General features: G+C 44.8%; 1 protein-coding gene across 6 annotated transcripts in view; it reads right to left on the bottom strand.

The window, feature by feature from the left end:
* Nucleotides 1-1,790: 1,790 nt before the first annotated feature.
* The window catches only part of si:ch73-103b11.2 (trichohyalin), a 105,321-nt gene continuing 82,736 nt past the window's right edge, over nucleotides 1,791-24,375 (bottom strand). For 4 of the 6 annotated variants that reach the window (XM_024008069.2, XM_024008070.2, XM_024008074.2 and 1 more), the window contains 12 exons: nucleotides 24,290-24,328; nucleotides 22,024-22,831; nucleotides 21,809-21,925; nucleotides 16,847-20,719; nucleotides 15,758-15,905; nucleotides 15,543-15,648; nucleotides 10,499-10,658; nucleotides 6,077-6,184; nucleotides 5,900-5,986; nucleotides 5,481-5,643; nucleotides 5,241-5,326; nucleotides 1,791-3,224 (listed from right to left, as the gene is read on the bottom strand). In XM_024008069.2, coding sequence (XP_023863837.1) covers nucleotides 3,153-3,224; nucleotides 5,241-5,326; nucleotides 5,481-5,643; nucleotides 5,900-5,986; nucleotides 6,077-6,184; nucleotides 10,499-10,658; nucleotides 15,543-15,648; nucleotides 15,758-15,905; nucleotides 16,847-20,719; nucleotides 21,809-21,925; nucleotides 22,024-22,831; nucleotides 24,290-24,328 — 5,767 coding nt within the window. In that variant the 3' untranslated portion in view covers nucleotides 1,791-3,152. Of the gene's footprint in view, nucleotides 3,225-4,939; nucleotides 5,013-5,240; nucleotides 5,327-5,480; nucleotides 5,644-5,899; nucleotides 5,987-6,076; nucleotides 6,185-10,498; nucleotides 10,659-15,542; nucleotides 15,649-15,757; nucleotides 15,906-16,846; nucleotides 20,720-21,808; nucleotides 21,926-22,023; nucleotides 22,832-24,289; nucleotides 24,329-24,375 lie in introns of all 6 variants that reach the window. The other 2 variants (XM_024008071.2, XM_024008072.2) reach the window with 2 other exon arrangements.

Below are 24,375 nucleotides of genomic sequence, written 5' to 3'. Positions count from 1 at the left end.
AAGTTTATCTTCCCTCAATCTTTTAAGTTCAGCAATTTCTTTACCTCTCTTCATGGCTGTTTGTCTTATTTCATACTTCATTAATTCCCAATATTTCCCATAAGACTTAAATAGTTGGGCTTTCCTCCAATTGTCTTGTATAATATCTTTGGCATCCATCTTGAAATTATCATCTTCCAACAGTCTACTATTGAGTTTCCAATAACTCAGATACGGTTTAACTTCAGATCCATTAATATTTAAAGGTAAGAATTGATGGTTCAATTGATACCTTGACTACAGAATTATCTAATGAACCAGAATGTCTGGACATGTCCTTTTTATCAGGATATTTAGATCGACTAATCCAAGACCAAGACATAGGTTATTAAACCCAGGATTAACAATGCTGGATCTGTTAGGACTACATGGACTCATATCAAAGTACTTCTTCAGGGAGAATCTCAATTGCATACGCCTAGCTTCGTCTCTCCTTCTCAAAACCCATTGGATGAGAAAGATAGAGGTCCAGCCCCTCTGACCCTCACCTCCAATGGGCGAGGACTTGACTTCCTACATGCAGGTTTGCTCCATACACCGTGTGAAGATTTCAAACATGGTGGCAAAAAAAAAGGTCAAGATCTCTTACTCCAATGGCTCTGGAGCATCCAGGTGTGGCTTCCCATTCCGTTAATACCTACTCCTGGACTAAAGAACATATTCAATTGTGACTGGATCACCTGCCTTGCTATGTTGTCTTAGGTCTCTCGTGGTGATGTGTTTTGTCCTATATTATTATTTGTTAAATCCCAGCCCCCGTCCCCGCAGGCCTTTTGCCTTTTAGTAGGCCGTCATTGTAAATAAGAATTTGTTCTTAACTGACTTGCCTAGTTAAAGGTTAAATAAAATAATGTTATTTACCATTTGGCCATCAGATTTGCCACCAATGCTCCTTATTACAATTGGCTCATTCATCCCCCTCCTCTCCCCTGTAACTATTCCCCAGGTCGTTGCTGCAAATGAGAACGTGTTCTCAGTCAACTTACCTGGTAAAATAATGGTTAAATAAAAATAGGACACATCACTGATACATACTGCAGCCCTCATCCTCCACATACAACACCCGTTCTGCCAGTCACATTATGTTAAAGGTCCCCAAAGCAAACACATCCCTTGGTCGCTCCTCTTCAGTTCTCTGCAGCTAGCTACTGGAACGATCTTCAAAAACACTCAAACTGGACAGTTTTATCTCAATCTCTTCATTCAAAGACTCAATCATGGACACTCTTACTGACAGTTGTGGCTGCTTTGCGTGATGTATTGTGGTCTCTACCTTCTTGCCTTTGTGCTGTCGTCTGTGCCCAATAATGTTTGTTTTGTGCTGCTACCATGTTGTGTTGCTACTATGTTGTTGTCGTCATGTGGTGTTGCTACCATGCAGTGTTATGTGTTGCTGCCATGCTGTTGTCTTAGGTCTCTATATGTAGTGTTGTGGGGTCTCTTGTTGTGATGTGTTTTGTCCCATATTTTTAATCCCAGCCCCCGTCCCTGCAGGTGGCCTTTTGCCTTTCGGTAGGCCATCATTGTAAATAAGAATTTGTTCTTAACCGACTTGCCTAGTTAAATAAAAGTACATTTTAAAAAAATAAAAAAATATGGATGTACCTCACCAGATGAGGAACCCCATACAGTTATACTTCAAAGACATCTGTGGAGAACCTTTACCCTGCAACAGTAAAAAACATCAAACAAAATGGCAGACATTTGGTGTCAATGGAGTCTAAATGTAATTCAAGAACAATCACACAAGGTTCAGAAACGGTTAATTTATTTGACGTTTTACATTCAAACGAAAATAAAAAATATTCATATATATATTTTCATATGTAAGCATATGTTGCTAGTAAGCAAGGTACAGATTTAAAACGTAACACAAAAAACTTCTGTGTGGCATACAGTATATTTACAAGGCGTGCTTTGAATACTATACAGTGTTTCCATAGCTGCACAGGTTTTGTGAATGTGTTTATCTTTTAACTCAAACGAGCCAGAAAGACAAAGGGGTTTTAAGAGGTCAGGGCATTGGACCAAGTGAAAGGCATGTTCAGTTAAACATTTCACCTCCCAGCGTCAAAATAAAAAAAAGACAGAGCGGTGAAGCAAAGCAAAAGCTTACGGAGGAGAGGTCTGCTCAAACTGAACAATCACTAAAACACAAAAGGAAAAATGATGGGAATTGATAAATTCACCAATTCAAATTAACAGTCATGCAAAGCTCTACAATAGGTCAACTTTCTGGGCTGAAAACCTCACACGAAAGCCAAAACAACCATCGACAACTCCAGTTCCTTGTAGCTGCAAAGAGAAAAGGCGTATGTTATCAGTAGCGAGTTAGGTTATTTGACAGTAGCCTAGCCGTGAAGTTTGGTTGCACGGTATATAGTTGGCTTGAAGCCACTACACCAACATTTTAGAAAAAACTAAATCAGTTTCCTCAAGTAAATCAAGTAGTCACCAGATGCCACCACAATCCCTGGTCAACCCTACTCTTACATATCTCTTCCAGTAGTTATTTACAACAAGTGGAACAGCCACTTATTTAAAACACGTACAACATCATAATTAGAAATAGCAATTGTTGTTTGTGGTAACAAAACACTACAGCAGATATTCCAACGGATTCCTATTGGGACAGATTATTATACTGAACCAAACCCCTCTGTTTTGGCATTTCAGTGGATTACGAAACTGAGAAGCCAAAAACAAAATGGAAGATAAATGCTATCCCTAATAAGCCCTCTCGTAACTGCAATGCAGCCCAAAACATATTTAAATTCCCAGGAGAGTGGATATACTTATCACTGTATTACATTTCTAACACGTCAAGGCCATGATTGACAGCTGCAAGAATCGTGAAGCATATTCACAGAATTAAACAGTGTAAATGAGAAATCATAGCATATTAAAAAGCTTTCAAAGAATCAAAACAGGCAACAAAAAAACTTGAATTAAGTCAGAGCACTTTCTATTCCGAACGGGGTGCAGTTAGTCCAGGATCACGGTAGAGAGTTGTACGTGTATGTTAATCTTCCTGGCGGGGGTGTGCTCTTTGCAGTCTGATCGCCATTTTAATTTGAGTGAAGTGTGCAAAAGAAACACAGAATCCACAATATTCAGATCTTTCTGGAATCTTTCGCTTCGAACAGCTTCATGCGCTCCTGCACGGTCAGTCCCTCTTTGAGGCTCTGAGAGAAAGAAAATGTGTCAATTAAATTTAAACCAATATATTGTCTGGCTTCAAGGCCAGAACACTATTCATGTTAAGCATTATTCATATAAATAACCACAAGTGTAACTTTTCGGCCTGGCAAGAGCCCAGGATTCACCGTTAGAGAATATGATCTTATTTAGGGGTGTTATGTTGGTGAATCACAGTAAAGAAACCAGGAGTAGGGTTTAAAGTTAACATCAACATCAACATCAACTGACATGTCATCTAAATGGTGACATTCTGACAGACATTTTAAAAATGGGGACTCGATTACGACCACTCAAGGTGTGTTGGTGACGTTTGGGATGCTAAATGACACAAAGTCATGCAAGTCAGACAAAACACACATACCAGACAAAACAAACATACAAGACAACACAAAACCATACCAGACACAACACAAAAACAACCATTGTGACATGTTTATGTGCCGTACAGACAAAATAAAAACAGAAATGTTCACAGACAAAAGTTATTCAACAGAACACCACAGTTAATGTACGTTCCTTGACTGACCAGGTAAGGGAGAGAAGTTTCCTGGGCTCATTGTGGTACAAACATTAGTTATTTCATGGGTACCTCCTTTGTACTGTACATCAAAGACATCCAAACCACTGCCCCCATCTCCAGCCCAAACTGCACACCCAAGCAGTGGTTTGACCAAGGGGGATCACCAAGTTGATAACGTTCAAGGATTTAAAAGAAAAATGGCATTCCAGCTTATACTGGGATCATTACATATACTGGGCTACTCTAGTATTCTCCACAGCTACTGCAGGTGACTAGTAATTCCTAGTCCACGCAACACACAAACATATATTTGCTGTGCCCCAATAGGCTTACTGTAGTAAGCTTCCTTTCCTCGTTCCCTTTCCTTCATGACCACTGATCTTACAGGACATGACAGGTGAGTCAATATGGACGCTCCTATCCAGCCCTTTCATAAACCAGTGGTGATGAGGGAGAGAAGATGCGGTCAGAAAGACATTTGAGAGTACTGGGAGCAAAGTGTAATAATAATAATTTGGTGGGTGCTTATTTGTCCTATTTCACATGTACAAGTGTGTATTATACGCATGTGTGAATTGGAAATGTGTGTTCGGCATATCCCAACTCAGGTAGCCTAGTGGTTAGAGCGTTGGGCCAGTAACCGAAAAGTTGCTGGATCGAATCCCAGAGCTGACAAGGTAGAAATCTGTCGTTCTGCCCCCGAACAAGGCAGTTAACCCCAGTATGCCGTCATTGTAAATAAGAATTTGTTCTTAACCGACTTGTCTAGATAAATAAAGGTTAAAAAAAAAAAGTCTCAAGGTTAAAACTATCATGTTGATCTCATGGATGGTTAGTCCTTGCATCCATAGCCCTGTCTATGAATTTGAAAGTGGTTAAATTTCTCCAGCCCCATCCCTCAAGCTTTTTACCAAAACAGTGATGGGGTAGTTGCTGTGTTTTCTGTTTCAACTCATTCTAGGCACTGAAGAACCCATGCTCCTGCAAGGCAGACCTTACCACTCTGAAAGACCTGCATGTCTTACCTTCTGCTGTACTAAATCAAGTGAAAGTTCATTGCACCAGTTTTATTGGGCCCTCATCGATGGAGGGGGCATAGAGGAGGGGAAAGGGTAATAGAGCGCAACATGCTGTGTGGTTGGGGTGGGACATGCTCACTCAAGGACATGCTATACCTACATCTTGGGGTAAGGGGGAGAATCACCCCTCAAGGGGGGTGTCAGCTATCCCAGATGACCTGTTCAGTGACGGACTGATGTGGGAAGACAGGAGGACAAGCTTACCACATATAAAACATGACTGACGGACTGACCCGTAAGCAAACACACACTAACAGCAGTAATCTATATGTGCACACCTACACTCGTTCACATGTGTACACACTCACACGATTCTAAAATGGTGAACAAAATGTTGAATGACAACATTTACAACAAAACCCAGGGGGATGTCTGCATCAGGAATGTCCACATTAGCGTACCTTTGATCTGACACCTCTTATTTGCTTGGAGAGAGTCGATCGTTCCTTTTTCAAAAAATCTGGATTACTTTTCGATTTCATGATATCTGCAAAAACAAAATTAGGTGAAAAAAAGGCGTGTGGACATAAATTAATCATTGTCATAGCGTTTTCCCCCCCCATCAAGCTGACCCATTTTTAGACATTGCAAGTAACTCTAAAATTAATAGGGGTCCAAGAGGGTTATGGTTTCCCACTAACCATATCCAGGGGTATCCGACCCATCCACGTTCCTCTCCCCCAGTGCTTCCGTGGCGACCAGTAGCTTCTCCGTCAGCTTGGTGATGTCACAGTCAGCCTTGGCCTTCACGATGCTGAGCTCTGTGTAGATGTCCTTGTACTTGTCTGTGGTATATTTCTTATCCTGTTAAAAAAAAGAGGATAAAAACCCCCCGCTGATTTAGCCATCGACTTCAAACTTGGTGTTTTTTTTTGTAGCCTGGGATCCAAACTGATTTTCTACGTTTCAGTGAAACACTGAGGAAGCGGAGCATCATATTTTGGATTCCAGGTTATATTGTTGGTGGACATCGAAAGGTTAGTCCTCAAAGAACAGTGTTTAGAATAACTGACATGGTCTTGATAGAAGAGATTGAGGATAAGAGCGTGTTTTTCCATACCCTTAATGCAGACTGAAGTTCATCCTTCAGCGAATGGATTTCCTGTTTGAGATACTGGATTTCGGACTCCTTGATACGCAATAAGACCTAAAATTGAGATGTACAGTAAATAAAGTTAGATATCAAATACAGAACACCAGTGTGGCCAATGTGTGTGTGAGACAGAGAGTACAGTACCTCCAGTTCATAGAGGTCCTTGCCCTGGGTGAAGGGTGACAGGGCCGTTTCTCCGCTGTAGCAGGAGCGCATGCGTGTGATCTCCACGGTCAGACGGTTATTCAGCTCCTATAGGTCGGTCACACAGAGGTCAGAGTTCACATTATTCAACTGGGGCATCAGGACTGTTTCAAGGCCAACAGGATCACACAGCGTATGTGTCAGGGCTTCTGTTAGGCGCCGGACAACATGACTGGGAAGATTGGAATTTTCCGGACCCATCTGCATTTGGGTGCATAACCTATTAGGGCGCCTGCCCACGGTGCTCAGAATTACAGAAATCACGGTATTGCGTCTTAACAGGACATGCAACTCATGTAATGAAGCAGCCAATAAAACGTGATTTTCAAATATTTGCCAAAATGTAATTTGCGGGGAAACACCATTTTAAACAGTGCACCTGATAGCGGTTCCATACGTGGCAGAGGGGGAATCTAAATACGCAACAACTAGGATGGTGCCTTTGGCTTCTGGACAACGAAAGGAAGTTGATATGAAAACCAATTGAACAGGAAAGAAAATGGCACAGCGGTGCATCCAATAGGGAAGTAAATGGAAATAAATGTGCTAACATTATATAAATACTCCTGTATATACAGAAATAAATACAATCATTTAAAATACTTCACCAGAAAGCATGACGTAGCCACAGAGGAATCGAGGATCATTAGCTTCTTTAAGAAAAATAGCTGAGGATTGTTTCAAATCACAAGCTCGTAGGCCTATGCCTTTGGGAAGCCCGCAATTTGGGCAGTGCACGTGGCAATAGGCCTAGCTGATATTTGAGTTGCGGCTGTCAGTGAAAAGCATCTAAAATATGTGCGAGTATAAATTAAAATGTTGAGACAAGAAGGGGAAGGGTGTGAGGCGAAGATATAGGCGAGTTTCTCTCCAGCATGGCTCAGCTGTCTCCCGCCAATTCTTGCACATTCATTGTGTGAATTGTTTAGCCTTTCGATTATTTTTATTTTTTTTACATTCTCCATTACGCATGTCACCAGTAGTAAATGTACCATTAATCCCCGTCATTTGGTTACATTAATTTCTGTTAATCCTTAAATCTATTGATGAACCCGTGCGTAACAAGTAACAAGCACACAATCCTCATCAAAACCCGTCAGTTTAAACTAGAGATCTGATATTTGCATCCGCCTATGTCGGCCTTCCACATCTGCGGTGGAAGGTGACCGAGCCACAGCAGTGTTTGGAAGACCATGAGACATCCCAAAAATCCGTCTTCTCATGAAAACGTCTGCAGCGTCTGAACGATTTTGGCCTACAAAACAATGTTCCCTCAAAAAAWTTTTTTTGTCACTGATCAAATTTCAGGTCTGCTAAGCACAAACTTGAACATTGTGAAAATTCTGCGCAACTCATCTGTGAACACTGAGGTTGTACCCGCTTTAAGTTACAGTTACAGTGGCCAAGTAGGCTACTGTGGCTATTTGATCATAATGTAGGCCATCCAGAGTGGCCTACCATCAAAAACAAAATGGAGAAAATGCATCCCATAACATTTTAGCATGGAAATAGCTGTTCTAACATTCAGCCTACAGAAGCAGCAAATGTGTGGTGTTTAATGTAGGCCTACATTCCATTAAACCTGTTTATCCACTTGTCCTTCAGATAAGGTGGCGACTGAACATGTTGCATTGTTTGATGCAAGAAATCACATTACAAAATAAAATGCATTATCATTCCCATGTCATTATTACAGTGAATCAGACCAATCATGCTACCATCTATTGGCTACTTAGCGTAATCAAGAGTCTCAAAATACAACACCACCTCTTTAAGACATAAAAAAACTCACTAACTAGCACTAAATATGAACAAATGTGCACAGGTAGCTACATGCAGCTCTCGCTTTGACCTAAAAACAAGCACATTTACTCGTGACCGCTCATATTATAAACACAGTCCAGTTCAAAGTGAATGGCACAAATCCATATATGGCAATGGCTATTTGCATATAGGCCTACTGCAGCTCTGATTGGTTATGGCTCACCTGTCTGTGCAAAGTACGGGCCTGAGTTGTGCATATCAATGCAACAGAATCCTACTCCAATGCTCTCTGCCTTCAAAGAAAATCTCTTGCACAGTTAGTTTTGCATACTAAGTCTTGCATAGTTCATTTTCTTTCGGTATGTTACATTGAAAGTGGCTTATATTGCATTGATTCGAGCACAATTCCCACAGTACACGAAACGTGGATGACGTTGTAAACTATAAGGTAAACTCTAGAAAGCTGAGTGAAGTTCAATCTCGTGCTTCTCTGCGCGGCAGTCCGAAGGGAACGTAGCCTACATACCAATGAAAAGATGACTCACAAACACGAATGTGTTCTCCGTTTTGCTCTACAACCCTCACAGGACTCGTCTGAAGTAGGTACTGCCGATGTGCCAACTTCTGTCTGTAGCGTCCGAACTGCTTAGGCTAAAAACTAACACCACGGTGTTCTCCGATTTGGTCTACAACCCCCACAAGTGTCATGGGACTCGTCTGAATGTAAATGGTACCGGTTTTAAAAAATGAATGGAAGTATGGATGTAGTTTTGTGGCAAAATAAGATTTCTTATATCTCCTAGATACAGGAAAGACACTTCAAAACCTCATCCCTTATGATTTAGTTTTTGACTCTCTGTTTTGCCACTTATTAACGTTTTATTCAATGCGTTTCATGGACTACAGTATAGTAGTAAATGCCAAATTCATTAATTTATCAAGCAACAATAAAAAAATAAAGTGATACCTACAGGGGTCCCAAACCCCCCAACAAAACGATACCAACAAGGGTCCTAAAATTCAAAATCAAATAGCTAAATTATCATATTTTTTACAGTTATACTACACAAAATATAAACGCAACATGTTTCATGAGCTGAAATAAGACCCCAGAAATTTTCCATATACACAAAATGCTTATTTCTCTGAAATCTTGGGCACAAATTTGTTTACATTCCTGTTAGTGACCATTTCTCTGCCAAGATAATCCAGCCACCTTACAGGTGGCCCATATCAAGAGGCTGATTAAACAGCATGATCATTACACAGGTGCACCTTGTGCTGTGGATATTAAAAGGCCATTCTAAAATGTGCAGTTTTGTCACACAAGACAATGCCACAGATGTCTCAAGTTGAGGGAGTGTGCAATTGGCATGCTGACTGCAGGAATGTTTACCAGCACTGATGCCAGAGAATGTAATGTTTATTTCTCTACCATAAGCCTCCAACGTTGGCAGTACATCCAACCGGCCTCACAACTGCAGACCATGTGTAACGATGCCAGCCCAGGACCTCTACATCTGACTTCTTCACCTGCGGGATCGTCTGAGACCAGCCACCAAGACAGCTGATGAAACTATGGGTTGGCACAACCAAATAGTTTCTACACAAATTGTCAGAAACCGTCTCAGGGAAGCTCATCTGCGTGCTCTTCATCCTCACCAGGGTCTTGACCTTCCTGCAGTTCGGCCTCACTGCAACCGACTTCAGTGGGCAAACGCTCACTTTCGATAGCCACTGGAACGCTGGAGAAGTGTGCTCTTCACGTATGGATCCCGGTTTCAACTGCACCGGGCAGATGACAGACAGCTTGTATGGAGTTGTGTAGGTGAGCGGTTTGCTGATGTCAACGTTGTGAACAGAGTGCCCCATGGTGGCGGTGGGGATATGGTATGGGCAGGTATAAGCTGCGGACAACAAACAACTTCATTTTATCAATGGCAATTTGAAAGCACAGAGATACCGTGACGAGATCCTGAGGCACATTGTCGTGTCATTCATCCGCCGCCATCACCTGTTTCAGCATGATAATGCACGGTCCCAGGTCACAAGGATCTGTACACAATTCCTGAAAGCTGAAAATGTCCCAGTTCTTCCATGGCCAACATACTCACCAGACATGTCACCCATTGAGCAGATTTGGGATGCTCTGGATTGACGTGTACGACAGCGTGTTCCAGTTCCCGCAATTATCCAGCAACTTCGCACACAGCCATTGAAGAGGAGTGGGACAACATTTCACAAGCCACAATCAACAGCCTGAGCAACTCTATGTGAAGGAGATGTCGCTCTGCATGAAGCAAATGGTGGTCATACCAGATACGGACTGGTTTTCTGATCCACGTCCCTACCTTTAAAAAATATATATCTGTGGACCAACTGATGCATATCTGTATTCCCAGTCATGTGAAATCAATAGATTAGGGCCTAATGAATTTAATTAAAGGGACTGATTTCCTTATATGAACTGTAACTCAGTAAAATCTTTACATGACTCATATTTCCATCAATGAACAAAACATTTTTTTTCTTTTTTCTTCCAGTCATTTTTGGCCGGTTAACAATTGCCGGCTAATGGAAACCGTGTTATGTGTGTACCTGGTTGTGTGCGTTGAGCTCCTGGTTCTCCCTCTGACACTGTCTGAGGGCCTGTCTCTCAGCCTCTAGGGCCTGGGCCAGGTGGGCGTTCTCCAGACACTTCTGAGAGTACTGCTCCGACAACACCTCCAGCTCCCTCTGGATCGACTGCAGCTCCTCCCTGAGACACAGTCACGTGTACATACAGAGCCTTCAGAAAGTATTCATACCCCTTGACTTATTCCACATTTTGCTGTGTTACAACCTGAATTAAAAATGTATTAAAAAAATATATTTCTCACCCATCTACAAACGATATCCCATAATGACAAAGTGAAAACATGTTTAGATATTTTTTAGCAACATAAAAAAATATATATATAGAAAATGAAATACAGACATCGAATTTACATAAGTATTCACACCACTGAGTCAATACATGTTAGAGTTAAATAAAGGTTAAATAAAATAAAATAATAACCTTAGGCAGTGATTACAGCTGGGAGTCTTTCTGGGTAAGTCTCTAAGAGGTTTGCACACCCGTATTGTGCAATATTTGCCCATTATTCTTTTCAAAATTCTTTAAGCTCTGTCAAGATCGTTGCTAGACAACCATTTTCAAGTCTTGCCATCAATTTTCAAGCAGATTTAAGTCAAAACTGTAACTAGGCAACTCAGGAACATTCATTGTCTTCTTGGTAAGCAACTCGTGCAGATTTGGCCTTGTATTTTAGGATATTGTGCTGCTGCTGAAAGGTGAATTAATCTCCCAGTGTCTGGTGGAAAGCAGACAACCAGGTTTTCCTCTAGGATTTTGCCTGTGCATAGCTCAATTCATGTTTTTTAAATCCTGAAAAACTCCACAGTCCCTAACAAGTACAAGCATTCCCATAACATGATGCAGCCAGCACTATGCTTATATGGAAAGTGGAATATGGAAAGTGGTACTCCGTAATGTTTTGTATTGGATTTGCCCCAAACAATTAAAATCTTATTGGTGACATACACATATTTAGCAGATGTTAATGCGGGTGTAGCGAAATGTTTGTGTTCCTAACGCCAACAGTGCAGTAGTATATAACAATTCACAACAACACACACAAAAGTAAAATAATGGAATTAAGAAATATATAAATATTTGGATGAGCATGTCGGAGTAGCAATGACTAAAATACAGTAAAATAGAATACAGTATATACACATATGAAATGTGTAAAGTAGTATGCAAACATTATTAAACAGACTAGTGTGCCATTATTAAAGTGACCAGTGACTCCATGTCTATGTACAGTACCAGTCAAAAGTTGACACCTACTAATTTTTCTTTATTTCTTTACTATTTTCTACATTGTAGAACAATAGTGAAGACATCAACACTATGAAATAACACACATGGAATCATATATTTTATATTTGAGATTCTTCAAAGTAGCCACCCTATGTCTTGATGACAGCTTTGCACACTCTTAGGGGCCAAGCACGAGTACTAGTCAATGAACTTCGGTAGCATTTTCCTCATATTTGCTTTGTTAAAACCTCCAGCTACAATAAATGCGGCCTCAGCCGTAGTGGTATCGGCTTGAGGGGGAATATACAAGGCTGTGACTATAACCAAAGAGAATTCTCTTGGGAGGTAATGCAGTCAGCATTTGATTGTGAGGTATTCTAGGTTGGGTTTCTGTACGTTATCACCATCACATCACCGCCTTTCTTCTTCCCGGAGAGTTCTTTATTCCTGTCTGTGCAATGTACTGAGAACCCAGCTGGCTGTATGGACGGGGACAGTATATCCGGAGAGAGCCATGATTCCGTGAAACAGAGTATGTTATAGTCCCTGATATCTCTCAGGAAGGAGATCCTCGCCCTGAGCTCATCTACTTTATTGTCCGGATACTGAAGCGAATAACATACCCGGAAGCGGTAGATGGTGTGCATGCATCTGAGTCTGACTAGAAGTCCACTCCGAATACTTCTTCTCCACCGGCGGCATCTTGGAGCAGCCTCTGGGATCGGTTCAATTGCCCTGGGGGGTACGAAGAAAGGATCCAATTCGGGAAAGTCGTATTCCTGGTCTTAATGCTGGTGAGTTACCGCCGCTCTTATATCCGAAAGTTCTTTCCGGCTGTATGTAATAACACAAAAAACATTCTGGGCTAATAATGTAAGAAATAACACACAAATAAAAACGAAATACTCCAAAGTTGCTTAGGAGCTAGAAGCAGAACTGCCATGTCTGTCGGCACCATCTTTTTGTTCTGAACACAAAGTGTTAATTGCTTTGCCACATTTTTTGCAGTATTACTTTAGTGTCTTTGTTGTACAGGCTTCTTTCTTCTCACACTGTCAACTGGGTTAGTATTCTGGAGTAACTACAATGTTGTTGATGCAGCCACCACCATGCTTGAAAATATGAAGAGTACTCTGTGATGTGTTGTTTTGAATTCGCCCCAAACATAACACTTTGTATGTTTTATTCTGTACAGGCTTCTTCCTTTTCACTCTGTCATTTAGGTTAGTATTGTGGAGTAACTACAACGTTGTTGATCCATCCTCAGTTTTCCCCTAGTGCAGCAATTAACCACTATAACTGTTTTAAAGTCACCGTTGGCCTCATGGTGAAATCCCTGAGCAGTTTCCTTCCTCTCTCTCCTGTCAACTGAGTTAGGGAGGACGCCTGTGGCTTTGTAGTGACTGGGTGTATTGATACACCATCCAAAGTGTAATTAATAACTTCCCCATGCTCAAAGGGATAATCAATGTCTGCTTTAAAAAAATACAAATAAAATCAATCTACCAATAGGTGCCCTACTTTCTGAGGCCGTACTCCCTGGTCTTCGTGGTTGAATCTGTGTTAGAAATTCACTGCTCGACTGAGGGATCTTACAGATAATTGTATGTGTGGGGTACAGAGATGAGGTGGTCATTCAAAAATCATGTTAAACACTATTATTGCACAAAAAGTGAGTCCAAGCAACTGATTATGTGACTTGTTTAGTAAATGTTTCACTCCTGAACTTATTTAGGCTTGCCATCACAATGGGATTGAATACGTATTGACTCAAGACATTTCAGCTTTTAATTTTTAACACGTTTGTAAAATAAAAATAAAAACGTAAATCCACTTTGACATTATTGTGTGTAGACCAGTGACAAACAATTTATATTTATATATATTTAAATTCAGGCTGTAACACAACAAAATGTGGAAAAGGTCAAGGGGTGTGAACACTTTGAAGGCATACACAAAGCATAACAACTCCCTTCCCCGAAGAGACTTCCATATTTTTACTAGTTGCCACTGTCACCTTGTGGCAAATGCATCAGTAAAAAGGTCTAGCTATACAAGTCAGTTTTGATTGATTGGCTACCTATGGGCTCATATACACTAAACACCCGATGTATTTGGAAAGTGAAGGTAACATTTTTAATTTGTCTATACAAATGTTTCATGGGTCGACAGTACAGAATGTCACCTTTTATATGAGGGTATTCTGTTTTACCGTTTATAAAAGAAAGCACTATGCATCTATTCCTTCCATTTGAAGAAGTCATAAGAATTTGGACAAATTCACTTGTAGTGTATTAAAGTGGTTCAAAGTTTCATATTTGGTCCCATATTCCAAGCACGCAATGACTACATCAAGCTTGTGACTCTACAAACTCATTGAATGCATTTGCTGTTTGTTTTGGGTTATGTTTTGCCCAATAGGAACTGAATGGAGAAAGATGACTGGAGTAATTATAACAAACAATTCAATTCTAAAAGCCATAACGAGAGCAAGGTACAGGTAACTGCCAAAATAAAGGACGTATATGAGGGACACAAAGTATATTGACAGCAGGTGGTTCCACACAAGTGTGGTTCCTGAGTTAATTAAGCAATTAAATCATCCCATCATGCTTTGGGTCATGTATAAAAAAAATGCCTTCGTTGCCCAGCATTTTGACTACCATGGCTAGAAGAGATCTTAGTGACTTTGAAAGAGGGGTCTCAAAGGAGCGTAGAGGGTTTAAAGGGTTTGTTTGCGCGCGTGTGTGTGTGTATGTATATGTGTGTGTGTCACCAGATCTCAACCAATCTGAACACTAACGGGAGATTCTGGAGCGGTGCCTGAGACGGCGTTTTCCACCATCATCAACAAAACACCAAATTATGGAATTTCATGTGGAAGAATGGCGTCGCATCCCTCCAATAGAGTTCCGGACATTTGTAGAATCTATGGCAAGGTGCACTGAAGCGGTTCTGGCGGTCCAACACTTTATATTGGTGTTTCCTTAATTTGAGCAGTTACCTGTATTTTGTTTAATTTGAAAAGAGCATAACATTTTCCAATGATTAATATTTCCAAGAGCTACGATGTTTTGGAACACTTCTAACGCAATGATGAAGAAAAATCATGAATAAACAATGAATAATGATGAGTGAGAAAAGTACAGAGGTCACAACAAAACATGCTAACCGCTCACCATTACCAACAACAGGTTGGTCTGATCTGTGTGCGTCTAACTTTCTCACTCATCATTATTCACGATTCATTCATTATTATCCATAATCACGGGAGCATCCACAATAGAAAACATCTTCAGAATCAGAAACATCTTCTATTCAAATCACAGAACATTATTCACCCTTCAGTTCCTATTAGGCAAAACATAAATCAGACACACAACCAAAACATATTGCAAATGCATCCAACACGTTTGTAAAGTCAGTCATTGTGTGCAACGATGTAGTCAATGTCTGTAAGGATATGGGACCAAATACTAAAACAGTTTACTACTTTAATATACGATAAGTGAATTTGACCAAAAAACGTATGACTTCTTCAAATGTACGGACTAGATATATAAAGTACCTTCATTTCTAAAAGGCAAAACAGATACAGTATGTATGAAAATACCCTCAAATAAAAGGCAACATTCTGTACCGTCGCCTCATATGAAACATTTGTCCAAATACATATGGGGTTGAGTGTCTCTCTATATGGAGCTCACTACGGTCATTCAAATCTCTGCCATCGTCTGCTACGTACCGGTTGTGTTCCCAACCAAAATAGGGACTTACTGATACTGCTCGTGCAGCTCGTCGATGTCGGTGCTCAGTCCGCTGATTTGGGAGCGCTGGTTCTTCTCCATTTCCTCTCGGTGTGCGTTCTTCATAGCCTCAATAGCTGGAACACAGAAAGCTAGCGGTCAGAGTCATTACAATTGTAGGCGGCAATAAAATCAACAAAATCTGGCAAACACTAGGGATTGGCCAATGCAGGTGCTAATCTTTACCAGCGATGGTGGCGGCCGTCTCTTCAGCCAGTAGCCTCTCCCTCTCCTCCAGTAGTTTGGAGACCTCCCTCTGGTGCTGCCTCTGGAGGTCCTCGACGACCTTGTGGTGGGTCTCCTCCATGGCTGTGAAGCCTCGCTCACACGTAGCCTGGGGGAGAAGGGGTTAATATTGTTGGCATTGTTAAAGCTCCCCATGGCGTAGTAGTATGCTATTAAGGGCTTAAATAATTGAGTAAAGAATGCTTCCTTATCCTTACCAGATTTATGATGAAATTTAGTATGCTCAAGCGATCGGAGTAATCTAACTTGGGACGGTCTGTGAGACGTCAGTCCCATTTGTGTTATGTGCTCTTGACTAGTCTTCATGGTGCATTATTTACCAGTGCAAGCAGAATTACATCTGAGAAAGTCATGCAAGCATTTTTTTGATCAGAAGCCAAGCAATGTTAGTATGAGGGAGTGTGTTTAAGGCAGCCAATTTTATCAGGGCAAAGAAGAGGACATCGAATAAGATTTTAATCTGTCTTTCTAGAAACATGTGTATCAACATTTCTGCAATTGGTTTCAGATACTAAAACAGCATATATTCATAGTTCAGCGTTTAGTATATTTCTAAACATAATGTTGCGTGTTACAGAGACTGGGCATTGTTGTCTGTGTGGGGGTAATATATTATGGTTATAGAGTAACCGGGAGAAAGGTATGGTATAGAAGTCATTTGTATTGTATGCTACTATGTGGATAACAATTATGTTGTAGATCAAACTAATATTTAATAGGATAATTCCATATGAAATCATCAAATCATCCTTACCACATTCTACAAAAGTATCCATGAATGTTTGGCAATGGGAGAAATGGATGTAGTGCCATTTCTGGACCAGAGTGCCCCCCCCCCCCCCAATCCGGAGATTTTTCAGTTGATTTCATATGTAATGACCCAAGAATATGGCAAATTATTCTAATAATAATGTTTGCAATTCCCATAGTTTGACTGATTGTAACAACCAACTATTCAGTCATGCTCTACTACTGGGCTTACCACATGAAGACTACAATTTACGACGTTAAGAAAGGAAGAACAAAAACCTTTAGACTTTCAAAGTCTCTCTGGTATTTCTCTCTCAGGCTGGCCACATCTCCCTCCAGATGCTTGGTCTCCAGTTCGTCCCTCATGGTGTCCATCTGGGTCTCCAGCTCCTGGATCCTGTCCTTCAGGACTACCATGGGGTCCGTCGCCACCTTAGCCTGACCCTCCTCCCCCTTACCCTGCTCCTCTTCCTCCATGGGCCAAGCCTGCTCAGTGGATGGGGTGACCTCCTCGGGTAGTGGAGACTGAGAGTGGCCCGACTCAGGGCTACTATCGCCCTTGCTTCCGCTATCCTCTTGGTCTTGGATGGAGCGGATGGTCTCAGTGTAGTGGGCGTGCAGCCTCTGGATCTCCTCCTGGTGGACCTGCTGCAGCTCTCGGATCTGCCCCTGGAACTGCTCCTCCAGTCTCCTTAGGTGGCCTTCGTGGCGCTCCTCTATGGTGTCCATGTCCACCAGCAGGACTTCCAGCTTCCGCTGGCTGTCGGCCGTGGTCTCCATCAGGGCCAGCTCGGTGGAGGCCCGGCCCTGCTCCGCCTGACTCAGCTCCAGTTGGTGCCTCTGCCTCAGCTCCTCAGTCTCCCTGCGGAAGCGCTCCTCCAGGAGGGCCAGCCGCTCCTGCTGCTGGGAGAGCTGTTCCACTCGCTGGCCCATTTCCCCTCTCAGGGCCTGGTTCTCATCCTGAAGGGAGGCCATTGTACAGGTGAAGCTCTGGCGCTCCTCCTGTAGGGAGGCCTCGTAGCGCTCCCGAATGGCACCAACAGTGCAGGCGTGCTCCTGGACAAGTACGTCCATGCTATGGCCAGCTTGCCGATATCGGACCAAGTCCCGCTCGTGGTCGGCTCTTAGCCTACAGGCTACGTAGGCCACCTGGGCCTGGATAAGCGCCTCACGCATGCAAAGGGAGCCACCCGTGAGGTTGAGGGTGGATTGGTAACTTGAGTTTGCTTGGATAATATTGGCTAAGCCAGGATGGCTGCCGCTCTCAATCGCTTGGGAAAATCTGTGGAGGATAGCTGCCTGTCTCTCTAGCTCAGCGGCCAAGTTGTCTCGCCCAACTTGCAGAGATTCAACAGAGTCAACGCTACAAGATGGCACGTCTCCCACTAAGTGTCTATCCACTACTTCCTCAGCCAAATCCTGTGCCTCCTCCATTTCAATCTGCTCCATATAGGGAGCCAGTTCACTTATGTCAGCCAAACTCTGCTCCTCACTAAAGCCAAACTCATTGCTGCCGTCTTGAAGGACTTCTCTCGAATCAAGTCTTTTGGGAGCTTGGATAATCTCTTTCAAAGCAGATTCCCTTTGTTGTAAGCTCCCATGGGCTTGGGCCAATTCCCTTTTGAGCATTTTGAACTTCTCCTCATAAAAGCTCTTAAGACTCTGAAGAGAGTGCGATAATTCAGCTTTGACACAGGTGTTATAGATAACAGTAACATTAGCCTCAAGGGACATACTAGCCACTGTTGACTTAACATCTGAGCTTTCTCCCTGCATCAATTCACAATGGGATTCCATTTTCTCCACCTCGGCCCAGAAGGCACTCTCTAACATTAGCTTCCTGGTCAAGACGTCTGCATAAACAATTGCCACACAATCGCCATCACTTCTTTTGATGGTCTCAGTCTCTCTACATATCTCGATAAGACGTTGCAAAAGGTCTGAGTCTGGATTCTGTATCAAAAAAGCCATCTTATTCAAAACCATTGCCTCAAAAGACAGTGTTTTGGCAAAGAGTCGTATCGTTTCCTCCTCCGATGCTTTGGTCTTGTGAATCTTTTGGGCTTGACTTTGTGTGGCCTCTGACGGGTGCTCATTCCATGTCATCCCGCCCTCTCTAATGTACAACGTTGCACTAACTAACTCATTCTCGATCTCAGACAACGTGTGGAGCTGCAGCCCTGTATTTCCCTGGCAATGACTACTTAGAATACCCCTGACTTTCTCCCTACTGGACTCTACACAGACTAGGGCCTTGGCGTATTGGTGCTTAGCAGCTGTAATCTGACTAACTGGCCCAGAGAGGGCACTGCTGGGTGCCTCTTCTTGTTGGAGTCTAGCATTGAGCTCCTGGAGCTCTGAATCAGTCCCTGCCCAGGAGCCTTGTCCCTCCATCAGACCCTCTGGCTGGTCCACCCGCTGCTCCTCAAGCTTCTGGGTGAGGTCTCTAAGCTTCTCCTCCGTGGCCAGAAGCTTGATCTCCAGGGCAGTTATGATGGAAATAAACTTCTCTGGGTCGCTGCAGTACTGGAATGTAATACCGGAAGAGTTGGTCTCCATGGACGGTTGGAAGTCTTGGCTAATCTCTTCGCTTATGTCTGAGGAAGTGTTGTCTGCATTACTGGTCTCCAGGTCCTCTGATTGGATGTATTTTTGGCACTGAATGCTGGAGAACCGTATCCTCTGCCTTTTCGCTTGAGACTCATCACCGTCTGAGGAGCTCTTCACCTTGGAACCCAAGTCAAAGGTAAGGGAGGAGTCTGTGTTCGTTGGCAAGGAGTTGGAGAACGACTGGCCCCTTTCCTTGGTTGTTTCCCGAGCATGGAGAGCCCCCTCTTGGGCTCGTTGGCGTTCCATCCGAAGGTCAGCATAGCCCAGCTGCAGGGCATTGAGGTGCTGCTCCAGCTCTGCAATGCGGTCCTCTGCCACCACCAGCTTGGTCTGCAGGTCTGTCTCCGCACTGCAGGCTTCGCTCTGGCCCCTCAGGCCCTCGCCCATCTGGCAGAGCAGCGCTTCCCTGGCCTGAAGCCTCTGCTCAGTCTCCTCCAGGCTGCTACCGAGGGCGGCCATCTTGATGAGGGCCTCGTTCAGGTCCTCCTCCTTGCGCTCCACTAGTCTCTCGTACATCTCCTTGGTCTGCCGTATCTCCTCCTCCTTCTCCTGGAGCACACGGCTGATCTTCTGGAACTCCTCCGACGCCCTCTCATAGGAGTGCTCCAGTGTATAGTAGTCGGCCTCCTCTGTTTCCAGCCGGCTACGGAGTTTGGTCACCTCCCGGTCTGCCTCAGAGATCTGGTTGAGGAGCTCCTGGCAGCGGCAGGTCAGCCGGCCCTTCTCCTCCTCCAGCCTGCGGACGCTCTCCCTCAGCGTCTCCGCCACATCCGTTGTCTGGGCCAAATCCTCCTGCAGCCGCATCACTTCCTCCCTGACCTCGTCTCCATTCGAGGCGCGCATCCCCCTCAGAAGAGCCTCCACCTGCTGCTCCGCCTCCAGCAGCCTCTCCTCCAGCTCTGCCCGCCCAGACTCGGCCTCAGCCAGCCTCCGGGCTAGGCTCTGCCTCTCCCTCTCGTGGCTCTCCTGCAGGGAGCGCTGCTCCGTCCTCAGGCGCTCCTCCTTCAGGGCCTGGCCCTGCTCGGTGGCGCTCAGCCGGCCTGTCACCTCCGCCAGCCTCTCCTGGAGCCTGTGCACCTCCCTCAGGTGGTCCCTCTGCAGTGCCTGCTGGCGCTCCAGATGCCTGAGGGCCTGGCTCCTTTCCAGAAGGCTGGCCTCCACCTCCCGGAGCCTGTCCTCGCTGTCCCTTAGCTGGACCCGCAAAGTGGCGTCGCTGCGCACCCACTCCTCCTCCTGCTCCCGGGAGCGCTCCTGCTCCAGCTTGAGTTCGTTTCTCATGCGGGCCACGGCCTGCTCGCTGGCCAGGATCTCAGCCATGGCAGAGCTGAGCTTGGCCTGCAGGGCCTGGATGTCAGCCTCGTGGCGTCCAATGGCGTCCTGGGCCTCGGTGTAGCTCCTCCTCAGAGTCTGCACCTGGTGCTGGGCCAGGTCCTGTTTGCGTCGCTGGGCCTCCAGATCATTCTGCAGGTCTTGGTTGACCTTATGCAGACGTTGCCATGGCGCTCTGTGTGGTGAGGAGGAGGAGGGGGGCGAGGTGCCGCTCTTTAAAAGATTGATGAGACAGTTTGATTAGTGACATCATCTTTTATTTACCCCCACAGTTACGGTGAACCACATCTCTGGGGCTATGAGGAAAAACCCAGGAATTTCATTCCCATCTCAATAGTGATTTGATATCTTTTGATATCTTTTGAAAAGCTTTGTCCCAAGCTTCCCACTGTGCTTTTTCAGGGTGACCTCAAGGGTGAAAATGGAAAATAACTAAATATAATGAAGGAAAAAAAAAAATCCAAACTGGTGAATATAAATTGACTGAACAAGACACATATTCAACTGTGAATAGATGGTGAAACTAAAATGAGTAAAATGGTTTCTATCGCCCCTGATATTTCAACTCACACATAATTATAATACATGTTGAAGGAAAGAAAGGGCGAATGTGATGAGGAAACGATCAAATGTCCAACGTGCCAGTACAGTGTGGCATCACTACACGTGCGAACATGAACTGTAAATGAATTAAGAAAATGAACGCAACCATGCATACTCCCAAACACCAAAAAGTCATGCACAAAAACAAGCTGAGAGGACAGGATGGCGCGAACGACAAGAAAGAAAAAGCACAGCGGCAAAGCTCCTCTAGGTTCCTACCTTCGGCATCAAACCAATCATTCCCCCCCCCCCCCCCCAGTAGATGTGAGACTCCGTAAAAAACAGTTCACGGAAAAACCATGCCGAGAGCGCCACGACCATGCACATCCGTTTTTAAGACTAAGACCCCACACCTGTTAGTAGAATCACACACGCACAAGTCAGTTGACATCCTCAACCTCACGCTATCAGTTTGTATTACGATAAGTAAGAACATGGCCTTCGATTGTAAATACCGGATCGCACGCTAAGACGTTCAGTAATGTAATACACAAACTGTATACGAAACCCTGCTGCGAAAACGAGCCAGAATATCAAACGATAAAACCCCTCCAAACATGAAGTCACAGTAAAGCGCATATCATTTAAAATGATTTAAAGCGACATGATTGGTAATCTCTCAAGCTGTAATAATAGCCAACTAACTGGAACTAATATCCAACTAATCAGAAGTGATCAGCTACTGTTGGCGTGTGGTACCTGTAGCACGTAGCCCTCCCTGGCACTGTGCTCTCTGCCCCTGGCATCTTCGAGCTGCTCCTGCAGCACGTTGTTCTGCTCCTGCAGTCTGGCCAGCTCCTTCTGGGTCTGCCCCAGCTGCATCATACACATGCATTAGAATATAGTATGGTTCCTCATTATAAATGACACACGGTAGAATATTGAAGGTTTGGCCGGTGTACATAAAAGCCTACCTCTTTGTCCAGCAGGGCAGCTAGCTCCTGTGGGGGCAGTCTCTCAGTGAGGCAGGCGTCAGTGGTGCTGATGGGCACCTGCTTCTCCTCTCGGAGCGGCGTGGTCTCCACCTGATGCCACCGCTGCTCGATCTCCACCTGCACGTCGGGGGCTCTGCCGTCGCTCTCCTCGCTCCCCTCCGCACCAGGCTCAGGGTGGTCGACCTCCATCCTCCCCTGGTCCTGGGACTCCCCGGGGATCCTGGGTTCGGCCCCCACTGCATTTACAGTGGCGGTCATTGTGGTGGTGACCGTGCTGGGTGCGTGGGTGTTCTGCTTAAAGCGCTGCTGTCTTTCATCCCGTCGCCGTCCCCGCTCCTGCTCTGCCTCCTCCCTGGTTGCCACGGCGGAGCCCCGGCCGGGTGGAGGGGCCGAAATAGAGGAGGAAGTTGGCGGGGAAGAGGTGGTGGAGACGGGGGAGGACGCCAGGGAAGAAGTGGAGGAGGACGAAGAGGAGGTGGAAGAGGAAGAAGCAGAGCTGAGGTCAACAGTATCTGGTGCTTTGTCCCTCTTGGGGTCCTCCGTCTGTCCGGGCTGGAATTCGGACCAGTCGTAAGTTTTGGAGCGGCCTTCTCGCCTACGCTCTCGGACCCGGCTCTTGCGTGGCTCCGAGGCGGGGGCGGCGACTGTGGCAGGAGCGTGGTCTACAGACCTCTGTGTTTTGACCACCCGGACCTCCACCCGGGGGCTCTCGGGGCTGGGGTCAGGGCCTGGCTGGGGAGACGGATGCATCACCACCCGCCCTCTGGCCTTCTCCTCAGGGAGGGAGCTGAGGACATGGGAGGAGTGAGAGAGAAGGAAATGAATGGAGAGGAAGAGAGAGAAAGAGGCTGGTCAGTGATGGCTTAAGACTCTCAGTACTGGTGTTAAGACAAATCAGCATGTTCGAGAGGATCGGCCTGAGCAAGGATGACCGTGCAGAATCCCTGACCTACAATCATCTTGCGCCCCCCAGATAACGACTAATGATGTGACCAACGCCGATACCCTCAAAATGCGCTGAAGAAGCCCATGCAAACTCAGCTACACACACACTGCTACAGAACATCAACTATTCACTTACAACAAAACATATCTGTGCTCACAAAGTAAGCTTAAACCACAACAGCAAATGAGAGGAATACATTGGGACATTTTAGCACGAAAGCAGTCTGGGAGAATTGGGCCAAACTGCAGTGAGTGCATGATGGGCCTCAGGTCAGATTTGGCCTCTCTCTTTCGTAAGACATGTCTGTAATCCGAGACTTGAGCCGAGCGCACTGCAGTTTCTCAACTTTAGCCGTTTGTACAGTAGACGAGCGGGGTATGTGGTCACAGTCATCTGCACACTGCTTGGCATTCACTGAAACCGTGATGGGGAGTGCGCACCTAAAAAAGTGGGCTGACGGTAAAGTCTATTTCCGGGGGGGGTGGGTCAGAGGAATGGGAGAGGGGTACAATCCAAGAGAAGAGATGTCCGCGAGGTGTCTACGCAGGAACGCCAAAAATATCCCACATTCCTGTTTCGAGGGAGTCGCCTCCGAGTCGGACAGCAGCACAGCCATACGTGAGTTCAGTAAACAGGGGTAAAACCCTATACACTAAACCCCCCTATATTCATCAACTGGAAGTCTATGGGAACAGCTAGGATGTCAATGCGCCAACTCCCCCTCCCCCACTACCGTTGCCACCACTGCTGAAGAAAATCCTAGGGAAAACACTGAACCCAATACAGAGTCCATAGGCATCTGAAGAGCCCCAGTGAAAGACAAGACCTCTGGCCAGAAACACTAGCACAGGGGGCTAAATGATCCGACAACAAAATCGGAATACTTCTGTTGCCGTGATACATATAGGACAGTGGTTGCACTGACACGCGTCTCTCCTCGTGCTCCAACTGCCTTTTCATGGTTCATCAACGCAAAACACATACTGTAAGTGTTACCATATAAACTATAGGCCTACGTCTCGTTATTTTGTCTCTTCTTCATTATCTCTATACATCATCTTTTATCAATCTACAATAGTTTTCTACGCTGATCGAGCCAGGTAAGGTAGATGATTATTTCAATTGACGGATGGTGCGCGTACTGCAGCAGGCTTCCTGAGCAGTACTACTTGGAGACATTACTCAATGTTCAGGACACAGGGCGGGACGACAAACACGCAGGCAGGCATTACTGAACCATTACATCACGGGGAGGGGGGAGGGGGGGGGGGACGTGGATCAACACACAAGCGCTCCAACCTGGGCTTCAGAACCGACAGTTTCAGAGAGATGTTTTTCCTGGAAGCAGAGAGGTTGGAAATACCAGAGAAGGAGGAGGAAGAGGA

The sequence above is a fragment of the Salvelinus sp. IW2-2015 genome, linkage group LG18 (assembly GCF_002910315.2).
Source record: "Salvelinus sp. IW2-2015 linkage group LG18, ASM291031v2, whole genome shotgun sequence".
NCBI classification, from domain to species: Eukaryota; Metazoa; Chordata; class Actinopteri; order Salmoniformes; family Salmonidae; genus Salvelinus; species Salvelinus sp. IW2-2015.
The sequence above is the reverse complement of the archived record's forward strand: the minus strand, read 5'-3'. Positions and strand labels throughout refer to the sequence as shown.